This window comes from Sinocyclocheilus rhinocerous, unplaced genomic scaffold (genome assembly GCF_001515625.1).
Source record: "Sinocyclocheilus rhinocerous isolate Xijiao unplaced genomic scaffold, SAMN03320098_v1.1 scaffold1553, whole genome shotgun sequence".
In the NCBI taxonomy this organism is placed as follows: Eukaryota; Metazoa; Chordata; class Actinopteri; order Cypriniformes; family Cyprinidae; genus Sinocyclocheilus; species Sinocyclocheilus rhinocerous.
The window spans coordinates 137,401-152,024 of record NW_015639764.1 but is presented as its reverse complement, the minus strand read 5'-3'; the positions used below and the strand labels follow the sequence as shown (position 1 = coordinate 152,024).

General features: G+C 38.7%; 1 protein-coding gene across 1 annotated transcript in view; it reads left to right on the top strand.

Annotated features, from left to right (window-relative positions):
* Positions 1-1,915: 1,915 nt before the first annotated feature.
* Positions 1,916-14,624, top strand: part of fbf1 (Fas binding factor 1) — a 17,086-nt gene continuing 4,377 nt past the window's right edge. The window contains exons 1-24 of the mRNA XM_016567361.1: positions 1,916-2,332; positions 2,813-2,840; positions 2,913-2,969; positions 3,055-3,130; positions 3,314-3,374; positions 4,708-4,758; positions 4,835-4,958; positions 5,030-5,110; positions 5,225-5,263; positions 5,372-5,500; positions 5,601-5,736; positions 6,987-7,132; positions 7,448-7,544; positions 8,671-9,078; positions 9,158-9,229; positions 9,319-9,377; positions 11,029-11,129; positions 11,217-11,336; positions 11,416-11,516; positions 12,436-12,642; positions 12,758-12,865; positions 12,943-13,082; positions 13,159-13,277; positions 13,389-13,486. Of these exons, the coding sequence (XP_016422847.1) occupies positions 2,330-2,332; positions 2,813-2,840; positions 2,913-2,969; positions 3,055-3,130; positions 3,314-3,374; positions 4,708-4,758; positions 4,835-4,958; positions 5,030-5,110; positions 5,225-5,263; positions 5,372-5,500; positions 5,601-5,736; positions 6,987-7,132; positions 7,448-7,544; positions 8,671-9,078; positions 9,158-9,229; positions 9,319-9,377; positions 11,029-11,129; positions 11,217-11,336; positions 11,416-11,516; positions 12,436-12,642; positions 12,758-12,865; positions 12,943-13,082; positions 13,159-13,277; positions 13,389-13,486 (2,561 nt within the window). The 5' untranslated portion in view covers positions 1,916-2,329. The remainder of the gene's footprint in view (positions 2,333-2,812; positions 2,841-2,912; positions 2,970-3,054; positions 3,131-3,313; positions 3,375-4,707; positions 4,759-4,834; positions 4,959-5,029; positions 5,111-5,224; positions 5,264-5,371; positions 5,501-5,600; positions 5,737-6,986; positions 7,133-7,447; positions 7,545-8,670; positions 9,079-9,157; positions 9,230-9,318; positions 9,378-11,028; positions 11,130-11,216; positions 11,337-11,415; positions 11,517-12,435; positions 12,643-12,757; positions 12,866-12,942; positions 13,083-13,158; positions 13,278-13,388; positions 13,487-14,624) is intronic.

The following is a 14,624-nucleotide window of genomic DNA, read 5'->3' as shown; positions in this document are numbered from 1 at the left end:
CTGTCGCCTTTGGCTTGCTTAGTTGGGGATACTTGACTGATTGCACAGACAGTATTGGAAAAGAGCTGAACTAGATGAGGACGTCACTGAATCATCAATGAACTGACTTTAGCTGGAAAAATTACTCTGTTATTGTCTTCTTGCATTATTGACAATCTATTTTCCTGTTTAACACCGTAAAGCTGCTTTGACACAACCAGTATTGTATAAAGCGCTATAGAAATAAAGGTGACTTGACTTAAAAAACATGTTATAGTACAAGTATGCAAATGAGTATATATTACGTAAATGGATACTATACTTACCTTCACAGATCATAAATACTAGTGCTGCCACGAACATGCATTTATGTAAGTGCATGTTGAAATGCAAAATCACGCAAAACATTATTTATCTGCTGTAACTGAAAAACAAAGCTGTTTCAGACATTATGTGAAGAAGCAGCCGCACGTAGAGCTATCTCTGCTTTCACTTTCTTTTCCAAATTTTTTTAGAAACTTCCTGTAACTATGCGGGGGGAGGGGCATCAGAAAGAGTGAAAGCAAAGAATATTATGATGAAATGTAATCAGAAAACATTAAAATAGAAAAGTAGTTCTACATTCAGCCTCAGAAACTGTTTAGAAACAGATTCAATGGAAAAAATGCCTATAATGCCTATAGACGTCACGAAAAATACGAATATGAACAGTAAACTTTATTTTTATTCTTATTTTATTTTTTAAGTAATTTGGTGCATCTATAGCCCTCTTTACATCTGGTATAAAGATCCGTCCAAAGACTTTGTGATCCAATCTCTTGACAGTCTTACAAGTTAGTCATCAAATTTTTTTTTCTTTAAGACTGGTCATATGTAGTTAATTCTGTTAGTCTATGTTGAATCCAAAAAATAAGACTGATTACTGCTTGGCTAACTGCTAGTTGGTCAGACTAGTTCTTAAGACACTGTCTTAACACAGAGGAGAAGTTTATGCAACTGGCCCCAGTTCTTAAGTCTTGACAAAAGAACTGCTGAGATTTAAAAACAAAGGTCATAACATGAATAAACTCTATAAAAAGTCATTTGTGTTTCTTTACACCAGCTTTCTTCTCTAAGATATTTTTTAAAACTTAAAAAAAAACAAAAACTGAATTTGTGGTACACAACAGCTGCCATGAGATAAGAGGATGAGCATATCAAATACAGACTATCATGGTGCAAATCAAAGAGTTATTGTTCGGTGTAGACTTCATTGATTATAATGGGAGTGTTCAAAGAGTGCTGATATGTAGCCTAACCTTAGCCTGCCAAACAAAGGGTTTATTATCCATCTTAGCCTATATGAAACCTTCATTACATGTTTGGTTTAGAGATTCACTTGCATTGAAATATAATGTTCAGCTACTATCTGTAGTAACCATAAACTATCTTGCAACTTAAAAATACGGTTGATAATGACTAGAAACACAACAAGGATATTTTTGGCAAAACAATAAGAAGAACTTGAGCGTGCAGCTGGTGTTGGAGTGGTGTGATGACCTCTGACGAAGACATTTGTCACCTAATGATAAACTGATAATGAGGACTGCAAGAAAAGTTGTCCTGAAAGAGATGTAGTAACTGAAGTAAGCAAAAGTCTATTTCCACCTCAGATGAATGAATGAATGGCAGACACCCGTTTATTATTTTTTACTATGATGAGAAAACTGGCTTCTGTGAAAGCTGTGCCACTGCTCGAATGTATTAGTTATGAGTCAACCCTTTAAATACTATAAAACACCGTTGCACTGTATGTTCCCTAAACACCAAAAGACTTGCATTCTTCCTATCGCACAACAACAAAGTCAAAGTGCAAACCAGGAATTGACTGCTGCGTGCACGTGGACTACACTACCCACAATGCCCTATTGTAAACAGGAAGTGCGTCACTGAATTTCAAACCCGTAGAGCTCACAGCTCGTACTGCTTCACCACAGTGTTTCAAAACGATGTAAATAACAGTGTTTTATTTATTAATTCTTCTCTAGAATTACAGCGGGGGTTTATTTATCGGGTCTGGTCGCAGAGACGCCGGATCTTTGACTCCGAGGAACTCATTCATCAACACTAAAGCTCTTCCCGTCCAGAACACAGACCTGAGGATTGAGAAGTAACGTTAAAATCAAATCCTGTCTGTATCCCTATCATCCAGACAAAACCAGAACCGGATCCAGCAGCGGAAGTGGATCTTTAACGGGTCCAGAGCAGCATTTTAATGATGATCAGCTGATCCGCGTCTGGTTTCCATTGGTAACGGACAAGCGCACAGATTTCACCATAAACAGTCAGTTTCTCTTGCCGGGGATCAGACATGGTAAAAATGAGTTTTCTTACTAATAAAGCACAGTACACATGTAAAGTCCAAGTAAAATTAATTTATGCAAAGTAATACAATATAGTGAGGCGAACACGAGGGGTGTGGGGCGGAGGCTTATCTACTAGTAGTAACAGAACTTAATAACATCAATTAATAATAACGGTATTTAATACATAATTATTTTAGACAGCTTGTAATCAAAAGTTGTTGCTATTTAATTTGTAATCTAGGATTAATTATCTACAATATGTATAATTACGTTATGTATTCTTATAAATCAGTGCATGTTGCTACAAATCCGGGTCATGTGACATTAACGACTTTATTCTGTGGTGTAATAATACAATAAAACACATATAGTAAAGCATTATTATAGTAAAATAAATGACATGGACATTTATGCACAAATAAAGTTATCAGAAGAGACTGTAAAATGCATAAAAAGGTGTTTAATGGTCTCATCTTCATCTTTTGCAGACTTCAAAACAGAAGAAGGGGCTCAGAAGTGAGTTTTTGTTCAGCTCATACCTGTGTTTAATTACCGTGTTATATGAACTGTAATATTTCATTCTTTCAGGCTCTATCGATGACGTGTTAGGAGATCTGCTGGGTGATGATGATGATGATGATGAAGGTATCATTCACTGATCCAGTCACAGTATTTTCATAGAGCTGAATGTGTTCTACCTGTTGTAAAGGCGAGTGTCTTTGGTCCACAGGTCCGGTGAAGGTGCGATCCCCTGCTGCTGTGTCCAGCAGACCTGCAGCCGTCCTCCCGTCCCGCAGCGGGAAGAGGTGAGCTTGTGCTGAGCTTCATTTGGGTAACAGTACCTAATACACAAGAACATATACACATAAATATACACAGCTGTTTACCACAAACCATCTGTAATGAACATCAACAGAGACTCAGATAAAGCAGCAAGCCTGTCTGTCAGCGGTGTAAACGTCTCATAAAGCTGCTCTCTTTGTGTTCAGGTCGCTGCTGGACGATGATTTCTTCAGTAAACTGGCAGAAGACGCTGAGAGAGATGATGAGGTGAGACACTCTCAGATTAAAAGCATCCAAAAGTGTATGTTACTGTAAATCTGGGTAATTTGTGATACATTTATTTGTGTGTAAAATAGTGATCGACTGATATTGATATTTTATAACCGATACTGATACCAATTATTTCCATAGAGTTGTATCTATTTAGATGTTTATTAGCGAAATAATGGTTATATAGTAAATGTTAATACAATTTAGGGTGTTTTAAACAAGTGAATCCTGTTAAAAGTTACATGCGGTGGCCGTGCTGGAGCATTTCCTGAGCATCAACCCGGTGAGTGAACAGCAATATGAAAGCGGCTTCACGAGACTAATGATGAGCAAATATACAACAGAGAGAGAAGTAAATTTAGTGCTTTTATTTCCAACATGCGCTCATTCATGGTTGTATTATTTTATTAATGCAAAGTTACGTCTTTATTGGGAGAGGACTTGACGGATTATCTTAGCCTACGTGACTCCGACTTCATGAGACGATGAGCATATAGACAACAGAGAGCGAATTAAATTCAGCACTTTTATTTCCAACATGCGCCCATTCATGGCTGCATATTATTTAATTCACGCAAAGTTACGTCTTTATTGGGACAGGACTTGACGGATTATCTTACATGACTCCGTGAGTTCGTCTCTATTTCTTCGAGCCAAGCTGCATAAACTGCATATCAGGCATTTACGTAATACATCTAATTTGTGCATTAATGGCCGTTATAAAATATCGGTAAATCGATATATCGGTCGATCTCTAGTGTAAAGTTCTCTATTACACTGAATACAGAAAAATAAATAACTCGTACTAGAAACAGTGCAGAAATCACACTTTAAATTACCAGTTGTTTTCATTTTTATGTAAAAACTATAGAGAATACTGAAGACAAATAATGAAAAAGCACTTTATTTTAGTGTCTTGGTTACATGTTGCATGCACTTACTATAGTAATAATTATGCATAATAACATGCAACTAACCATAAACCAAACCATAATCCTGACTCTATAGTAAGTGCATGTTGTTAAATGTATAATTACGCTGTAACAAGGACACCTTAAAGTGTAACCATATATTTTTATACCATTTATTTGCGTGTGAAATTCTCTATTACATGTATTAATACAAGCAAAACAGCAAACTCGATCAGGCAGCTCATTTCTAGATAAACTGATCAGATTAATCTCAGAAGAACTGCAGGTAAATCCAGATTCAATGTCCACTAAACTGGAAAATTAGCATTTAAACACTTCCAAAACATTAATGTCTGTAAATTTGGCTTTCTGTGTGTTGTATTATTGTGTGTGTGTGATTGTGTTGTAATGTGTCTCAGGGCTCTGACGTGTCCGAGGCCGATCCTGCCGCTCTGCTCGACAGCATGAAGGTGAATCAAGATGCTGCTGCTGCTTTCTGATTGGCTGAAATATGAGATGACATCATTCTGATTTTGTTCGTTCCAGAACATGGATGACATGGATGCAGATCTGTTCGGCTCGCAGAAGAAGCCGAGCTCAGCTCCTGTTCAGAGGAAGGACTCCAAAAGAACAGGGTCTTCTAAAGCAGGAGACAAGAGCAAAACCACAGGTGCGTTTCTGTACACGGAGCTTTTAACAAACGACACGACTGTTTTTAAACTCTCTAATGTGGTTTTGCAGAGGAGATGGTTCCTGAGGTGAAAAAGCCCAGTTCTGCTCCGGCCTCCACAACGAGAACTTACAAGAAGTTCAGCTTTCTGGGTAAGTGCAAAACCACAGCTCTCTTGAGAGCATCTGATCGCTCAAATGGCTTCATCAGGGTCTCGAGGAATGATTTTCTCCATTCGCTTTGTTTTCACGCTGCATGTGGTTCAGATGATGAAGGTGGAGGTCTCGATCCTCCTCCTGATGAAGGTATCACAACACAGTGGGACAGTTGAGCTTTTAGCAAAAAAATTAAATAAAAAAATTCCTCTGGAAACCCTGGAGTTAAACATGGCGGCTGTTCTTTATGATTCACAGATAAAGTGGACGATTCGTTAGATGATTTATTGGATGACCTGGAACACAAGCAGAAGACGACAACGGAGAAAAAGAAAAGCGAGCCGCCGTCCTCTTCCTCTCCAGCCGCTCCTCAGAAAACAGAGACGGGTGAGAGAGCAGTGACGTCTCAGAGATCTGGCTCACTATAACTGAAGATAAACCCAGCGGCCGCTCTGTAACGTCTCTCTCTGTTTTACATGCGTTTTAGCAGCATCTCCAGCAGCCGCTGTGAAGAAGAGGGAAGATCTGATGTTTGAAGATGGTGAAGATGATCTGATGGACGCTCTGGGTTTTGGAGAAACACACAAAACACAAGGAAATGGAAAGACACAGAAAAAAGACAGGTAGAGTATGTCTGCACACCTCTGCTGGCTGAATACTGGGAGCGTTTAGGAGGTTTGGATGAAACCGGGTTTGTTTGAGCTGCCTTAAATGTCCCATTTATACCAAAATTTAAATAAACAATATGGGACCATAAAAAAAATGTTACTCTGTTACTTTTAGATTATACATAGATTATAGTCATAACTGTACTTTATTTAAAACTGCTTTGAAATGATGTGTATAGTGAAGCACTACATAAATACATTTGACTTGACATTAAGCATTACATTATTTAATTTATAATTAATTTATACTTTATTATTATTATCTAAATAATTCCAAAATATTGCAGGTTCATTCAATAATCAGTGCCTTTTTAATTTCCAGATAATTTTTTGTAAGCTTTTAAGACAAGCACAAAAATAGAAAGGAAAAATTTAAATCGCATCATATGACCCCTTTAACTCTTTCCCCGCCATTGATGAGTTCTCGTCTTTTATGAGTAAACGCTTCCCCACCAAAGACGAGATTTTACGGCTTTTACGCATCTTCCGAATGAAAACTGTGAAGCATCTACTGCATCTATGCTTTTGATCATCATTCTGAATATGATCCAGATGTAGTCTTTGATAAAAACGTGATTTTCTCAGCTTTTTGCTCAAAATGTTGCTTTTTTATGAAATTTACTTACATTCAATTGTTGATGAAAAGAATGCTTTAAGATAGAATAAAACAGATTGTTTTGTTTAAAAGTAGAAGCTCTGTTCTTTATTTTGATGTATTGCATGTTCAGATATTTATAAATGTATAAAATATTCTGGGGGCCATGAAAATTTAGTGAAAATGATCAAAAACGCTGGCGGTGGCTGGCAACCTTTTTCAAAACGCTGGCGGGGAAATAGTTCATATATTTATAATATTTAAAAAAATATAATAAATTAGTGCATATTAGTAAAAATATCAGCATCAGCATCTTGGTGATAACTTGTAGTACTCCGACTTAATGCACTGGCAGCTTTGTTTCCTTTCTAAACGCAAAGTTTTATATCCCAATATATATTAATTTAGCTTGAGGTGGCATAATGCAATTTATTATCATTTTATGACAAAAATGTGTAAAATCTTCCAGAAATGAACTTCAGAAGTGGAAAAAGCACCATGTTCTGAATGAAGCGGAAGTGTTTTCTGATTGTTTGGATTATTTGTAGAGAACTATGACACTGAACCTGACATGATTTCTGAATCTCTGTCCTCTGTCCTCTGCGATCAGTGATGCTCCTCTGAGAGCTCGCACACGACTGGACGAGATCTTGGGCCGAGGGACGTCTCCTCGTCTGCTAGAGAGACCCGTCACGGGAGAGAAGAGAGACACGACACAGACGGAGAAACCTCCGGAGAAGAGCTCAGCTGGAAAAGGTGACAATCTCAATTGATGCTCACCTACCAAAGCAGATTACTGTGACTCGAATTATACGAGAAAGACTAAACAACTGCAACGTCATTTAAGTTATAGATCATATCACAGCTAAAAACAATAGCTCAAACTGTAGAGCCTGGCGCTTGCAACATGGAAGCCATAGGTTTGATTCCCAGGGTATATACGCATAAACTGGTAATCTTGAATGCAGTGCAAGTCTCTTTGGATAAAAGCATCTGTCAAATGCATAAATGAACATGAAGCTCTTGAAATCAGTGAATAAGCACTAACCGCTGGTCCTGCTCTCTCTGTAGCCTCTCTGATGGATGAGGAGGACTTCACGTTCGGCTCCTATCAGCCCACCATGGGTTCGACTCCAGAGGGCCGTCAGTCCCGCAGACAGTCTGTCAGGTGAGACACGTTAATGTACAGGACTACTAACATGTCACAGCACAAGATGTGTCAATTTAACAGAAGCATTTAATGTCTAAACAATAATACAGTCGGATTACAGCAAACACTAATTCACGAAATTATCTGAAAAACAAAAAAAAAGACATAAAATGCAAGATCTCAACTTCCTAAAATTATTTCATGTCTACCCATTAACTCAATACAAGATGTACACAAAATTTTACATAATATTTACTCAATGTACTGAAATATTCAAAAACAACAAAATAATGCTATCTGTAGATTTTATCCAAAATAAATAAACAGTAAAATTTTTACATTAATACAGTACAGATTAATAATTTTTTACTGTATTAATGTGAATTAACCTTTAATACAATAATTAAAAAATACATTAAAATCAATTAATACAAGAAAAAAATAACCATATTTGTAGGAATACTTAACTGATGAAAAATATTATTTTTATATTTTTATTTTATATTTTATTTTTATATTCTTTCCATCATTTTTCCGTTAACTAATGCAAGATGTCAACTTCCTACACAATATGCACAGAAAATGTATTCTTTTACACAACATTTAATGAAAATTCACTAAAATATTCAAAAATAAACAAAAATATCAATAACAATGCAATCTGTAGATTTTATCCTAATAAAAATGCAGTAAAATTAAACATTTTTACTGTATTAATACAAAATACTTTTAATATAATTACAATTTAATAAATTCAAATCAATTCATTAAAAGGCAATAAAAAAGTACAATAATGCATGAATGCTCCACAATTAAACGTAAAATAGTTACTTTTTCATTTTTTAATTACTAAAAATGCAAGATGTCAACTTCTTAAAATTATTTCATGTCTACCAATTAACACAATACAACAAGATGTATGCAAAGTTTATTATTATTTTTTACACAATATTTACTCAAAATTCATTAAAATTTTCAAAAACAACAATTAACAACAACGCCATCAGTAGATTTTATCCTAATAATAATGCGGCAAAAATAAATAGTTTTTACTGTATTAATTAAAAAACAGTTTAACAATATATTTATATAACTATATAGAGTTTGATTAAATCTAACTCTGTGTTGCTCTGTATGGTGTCAGATTCTCGACTGAAGATGTGAGCGTTCACTCACCCGAACACAAACCCAAACCCTCCACACGCGCCGCCCGGCCCAGATCAGACTGGCTCGGCCTGAAGCAGGACGAAGAGGAGCAAAAGATGAAGGAGGAACCCAAACATTTAGAACCAGAGACCCTGAAGCCTCCGGCATCACCGTCCACAGAGGCCCGAAAAGAGACGCCCGCTTTAAAGACAGCAGATCCACCTGCTGCACCCTCGTCTCCTAAAACCATCTCAAAACCAGTGAAGAGAGACGAGGACGAGGAAGACGACTGGCTCACCGGTGCACTGAGCCGCAAGAAAACACAGTCAGTGAGCCAATCAGAGGAGAGAGAGAGGAAACAGGACGTTTCATCAGGTCTGGGGGAGGAAGTGGACGTGTTTCTCAGGTGAGCGTTTGTAATGAATGTTGGGTGGGAATGGATCAGGATGCACTGAGACTTGCTCAAATGTGTGATGTGTTTGTAGCTCTAAATCAAACGTGTCTTCAGCCCCACGAAGACGACAGGACGAGTCTCCCGTCCCAAACACAGATCCCAGGTACAGTCAACACAGAGTCAGTCACTGCTGTAAATGTGGTCATGTGATTTACACCGGACTAAATCAAGTGTGTGTGTGTTTTCCTGCAGAGAGTCTGCTGGCGTCTCCATCCAACACAACACGAGCTCAGAAACTCAACACAAAGCCGGTACAGTGAAACATCAAACATCGCACTCCTCTGGGGTTTCTAGTCACAGAAAATATCAGGGAGTTTTAAAACTGAGATTTCCATTTCTGAAATTTTTCATTGGGAATATAAATGTTAGTAATTTAGACATTTTGAAGTAATTTCATTGGCAAGAAACACAAGAAAACACAAAAGTACAAAAGAAGATATTTTGAAGAATGTGGGTAACCAAGCAGTTGACGGTAGCCATTGACTTCCACAGTATTTTTCCATACCATGGAAGTGAATGGCTGCCGTCAACTGTTTGGTTGGATTTTTTGGGTAAACTATCCCTTTAATCCATGTTAGATTTAGATGACCGGTTCTCAATCAGGAGGCCTCAAGAAGACTTAATTTTTTGCCTTTGAAGAACCAAAATTCCCACTGTTTTGTAAAACCTGAATATATGAGGAAGCCTCACTTTAAAAGTGATTTGTAGACCTGGAAAAGTCATGGAAGTTAATAAAATTTAAAAATGCCATCATGAATTTTAATAGTTAATATACATTTTATAGTTATGTTTTTTGTTGTTGTTGTTTGTTTTTTAAGAAATTAAGTAAAAGTATTTTTTTTAATCCCTATCTGCTAAATCGTGAATGACTGCTTAAGTCATGGGGCCTAAAAATATAGTTTTGGACTCAAAAAGGTTGAGAACCTCTTGATTTAGCGGGATAGTTCACAAATTTTCACAAACTCCTTTGTAAATTAGTAAGTTTCTCTTTAAAAAAGAAATCTGGAAATGTCATGGAAAATCATCATAATAGCCATCTGTCGGGTCACACTCATTTCTTAGTTATTAGGTTAGTTTCCTCTCAAACACCATTGCAGCATCTCTTACCCATCAAACGCCCTAAAACAACCCTATAAAACAGACCTCATCCCTAAACAACACAATTCACTCCTTCACCTGTAATAACCCAGTCATCTGCTCAGAAATCCTTGCATCTCACAGGACGGGACATCCAGACAGAGACGCCCCCCTAAAACCCCATCCAGGGGTGGCATGTGCCCGCTGTAGCGCCCCCTGCAGTGTGGAGTAGGTGCTACTAGTGTAGAGCAGGAGTTTATCATGACTCATGAAAACATGACAACACACAAATATTAAGGAAATAGGAAATTATATTGCATAAACGAAAACATATTCCATAGGACCATTAAGACTTTTTTCCACTGTGACATTTTCATAACAGTTAGTCACATTTAAACCCCAAATTCTCATTACGGTGATGCATCTGGATTAATGAATGAATGGATTTTTTTTTTTATTGTGGCTCATTACTGTATTAATGTAAAAATGAATTATAAAATGTTATTTTTAATAAAAAATAAATAAATAAAACCAACAAATTAATATTAAATTGTTTTATATTAATTAATTTTTTTAATTAAATTGAAATAGTAAAAGTAAAAAAAAAGTATTAATAGTAGTAAATAGTAGTATTATTAAATAATAATAGTAATAATACCATGATGTATAAAAACATTTTACATTTCAGTAATAAAAATGTTTTCACGTAAATGAGAATTGGCGAGCCTGCTCTTAACTGTCTTGCAAATAATGTTAATGTAAAACATCTTGTAGGTCCTAAAATGTGTAGATATGAATGTGATTTTAAAATTGCTGTTGGTTCAGTGTTTCCACAGAAGTCACCCGCAGATGGCGCTGTACCTGCGACACAAACACACGCTCCTCTGTCTGCAGGTGGTCTACAGCAGCTACTCATACAGCAGCAGGTGACACACACACACACACACAGATATAATACGAAACATGCTGTAAGGGTGATTCATGTAAACTAATGAAGGGTTGTGTGTGTGTAGCTGGCTCAGTCTCAGCTGTGGGGTCTCAGCGGCTCTCTGGACTCACAGAGACTCAGAGACACAGACCATCAGCATGACGTGACATCACTGCAGAAACGCATCATTCAGCTGGAGGGACAGGTACAGTTACCTCAGACGTGTTGACTGTTCAAGAGACTCCAGCTGAATGCAGTAACTGAGCTTTCGTGCGTCTGTTCAGGTGAGGAGTTTACAGCTGGAGAGAGACCAGAATCAGATGCTGTTAGAGAGCATTCAACAGAGACACAAACAAGACACTGAGCTCATGGAGAACATGCACAGGTAACACACATGCAGAGGTAACACACAAACACTCACACACAGGTAACGTGTGCACATGCACAGACACAGGTAACACACAAAGGTAATAAACAAGTAACACACACACACACAGAGGTAACACACATGCAGGTAACAAACAGGTAACACACACGTGCATGTAACACAGAGAAGCAGCGGTAACACACAGGTAACACATGCAGAGAGGCAGCAGTAGCACAAAGGTGACACACACAGAGGCAGCGGTAACACACAGGTAACACTGCAGCAGTAGCGACAACACACAGGTAACACACAGCGGCAGCGGTAACACACAGGTAACACACACACTGCAGCAGTGGTAACACAGAGGCAGCAGTAACAAAGGTAAGACACACAGCAGCGGTAACACAGAGGTAGCGGTCACACACACAACACACACACACACACAGAAGCAGCGATAACACACAGGTAACACACACACACACACACACACAGAAGCAGCGATAACACACAGGTAACACACACACACACACACACACAGAAGCAGCGATAACACACAGGTAACACACACACACAGCAGCGGTAACACACAGGTAACACACACACACACACACACACAGAAGCAGCGATAACACACAGGTAACACAGGGACCTCAATTTAGGTCCCCACAGTGACACAAGTCCCCATGAGTTAGTGTGTATTCAGGTTTAAGTACCCACCAAAAACATGTACACACACACACACACACATCAGCGGTAACACACACACAGGTAACACAGCAGCAGTAACACACAGGTAACACACACATACAGAGGCAGCGGGAACACACAGGTAATACACACAGCAGGTAACACACACAGCAGCAGTAGTGATAACACGGGTAACACACACACACCTGTAAGAGTGTCATTTGGTGTGATGAATGTGCTCTCGTCTCAGAGCTCGTGTGAAGCTGCTGGAGGAATCGGCCGCTCAGCGAGAGCTGCGCTCACGGCAGGAGAACGAGGACCTGGCGGAGAGACTGGCTGCGGTCACACGTCTGGTGGAGCAGGAGAGAGCAGAGATGCAGGTGCAGCATCAGCGCAGACTCGCGCAGTGCCAGCAGGACAGAGACAGAGCGGTGGAGAGACTCAGAGACCTGCAGAGGTGATGCACACACTTTTAGCACAAAGTTGAGTCCTTCTTTAAAATGGGTACAGAAAAAAAAGTAACAAACCCACCTGAGTGTAAAACAGGCTTGTGTCATTCACATGTGTCACAGGAAGTCCATCCTGGAGATGAAGAGAGATCATGAAGAACAGATCCTCCGTCTGAAGAAACTGAAGGATGAGGAGATCGACGCGGTGACCAGCGCCACCTCACAGACCAGGTGCTGCACGTCACAGATGAGATGTCCATCAGCGGTTTGAGCCAGATCTCATGGAGCTTCTGTGTGTGTGTGTTCAGGTCTCTGACGGTGGTCATCGAGCAGATGGAGCAGTTCTCCCGCAGGCTGGGCGATCTCTCGTCTCGAGTGGAGAGTTCGCATGAAAACACGGCGCAGGGACTGGAGATCGGAGCCAGACAGAGAGACGAACAGCTCAGAGGTACGAACACAAGAACAAACATCTCCAGATCTGTGCGGAACGGTTCAGTGGATCTGAATCTGTCATTCGCTGTCAGTTCTGCAGGAGCGTTTGAGCCAGCAGCAGCGTGAGATGGCCGAAGAGAGGTCACGGCTCAAGGAGGTCATCGCCAAGATGGACACACAGCTGGCCGAGCAGCAGAGACAGCTGGAGAAGGTCCAGAAACCCCTCTGAATCCACATGACATATTTAGTCTGAATATGGATTAAGCATTAAAATAAACATGTGAGATGTTTAACATGATGTTACGGTGGTTCGTGTGTTCAGGAGCGCTGGCGGGTGATGTCAGAACAGGCCAAAGCTGAATCATCTCTGCGAGGACTGGAGGAGGAGAGACGGACCATGATGCAACAGTTCAGCATGTATATATATATATATATATATATATATATAGAGCCAGAAAATGTAAATTTTAATTTTATATATAAATACATTTTTTGGCAATGAATCACACAAGCTCTTTATTGCAGTCGTACAGGAAGAAGAAGATCATTTACAGGTCAACCAACTAAACTAATAAGTATTAAAGTAATATTACCACGAACGTCATCATTTAATTCCAGTACTGTATTCTGTAAAAGTATCATACAAGGCTAGATCACACTGTAATTAAATGAAGACACACAGCGCTGATGGCTTGGGGCTCATCTGTGTGTGTGTGTGTGTGTGTCAGAGCGCTCTGCTGGAGGAGCAGCAGTCCGTCATGCAGCACTGTGCCGAAGAGCGCAGGAAACTGGCGGCCGAGTGGAGCCGCTTTCACGCGCAGGAGAAACTGCGTCAGGAGCACGCCGAGAGAGAAGCCAGCCGAGTCATGGAGAGAGACGCGCACAGAGAGGGGTCCATCATCAGCATGGCACAGGTCAACACAATACAGGACAGGCCAAAATATGGATCTGTGGATCTGCATGCATTCATGCGTGGTGTTCCAAGTTTGTATCTTACTATTTTGAGTTAACATCTCAAAATAAAGCAAAATTTTGGTTCAGCAAAAATTGCTAAAAATAAACAAATAAATATTCCCATATGTAATAAATAGATACATAAAATAAAGACAACTCACCACATTTCCCAAACATTAAAAAAATCAAAAATGAATGAATTAAAAAAAAGGAAAAGTATCACCATATAAAATGAATGATCCTCATCTCAATGCCAACATCTCGCTATTTTTTTTCCCTTTGTTTGTTTGTTGCTAATCAGATTTTTTTCCTCCAAATTGAGTCTGTAACTGGCATTCTATGTTTTAAAGTCAGAATTGCAACTTTGTATCTCGGAATGCAATTTAAATCTTAACATTCTGACAATTAAAGTCAGAATTCTGAGTTGAAACTCACAATGTTAGAATTCTGAGGAAAAAAAGTCTGAATTGCAAATATAAAAGATATAATATTTTATATTCAAGAGTTTATATTTAAAGGGGTCATATGATGCTGCTAAAAAGAACATTATTGTGTGTATTTGGTGTAATGAAATGCGTTTATGCGGTTTAAGGTAAAAAAAAAA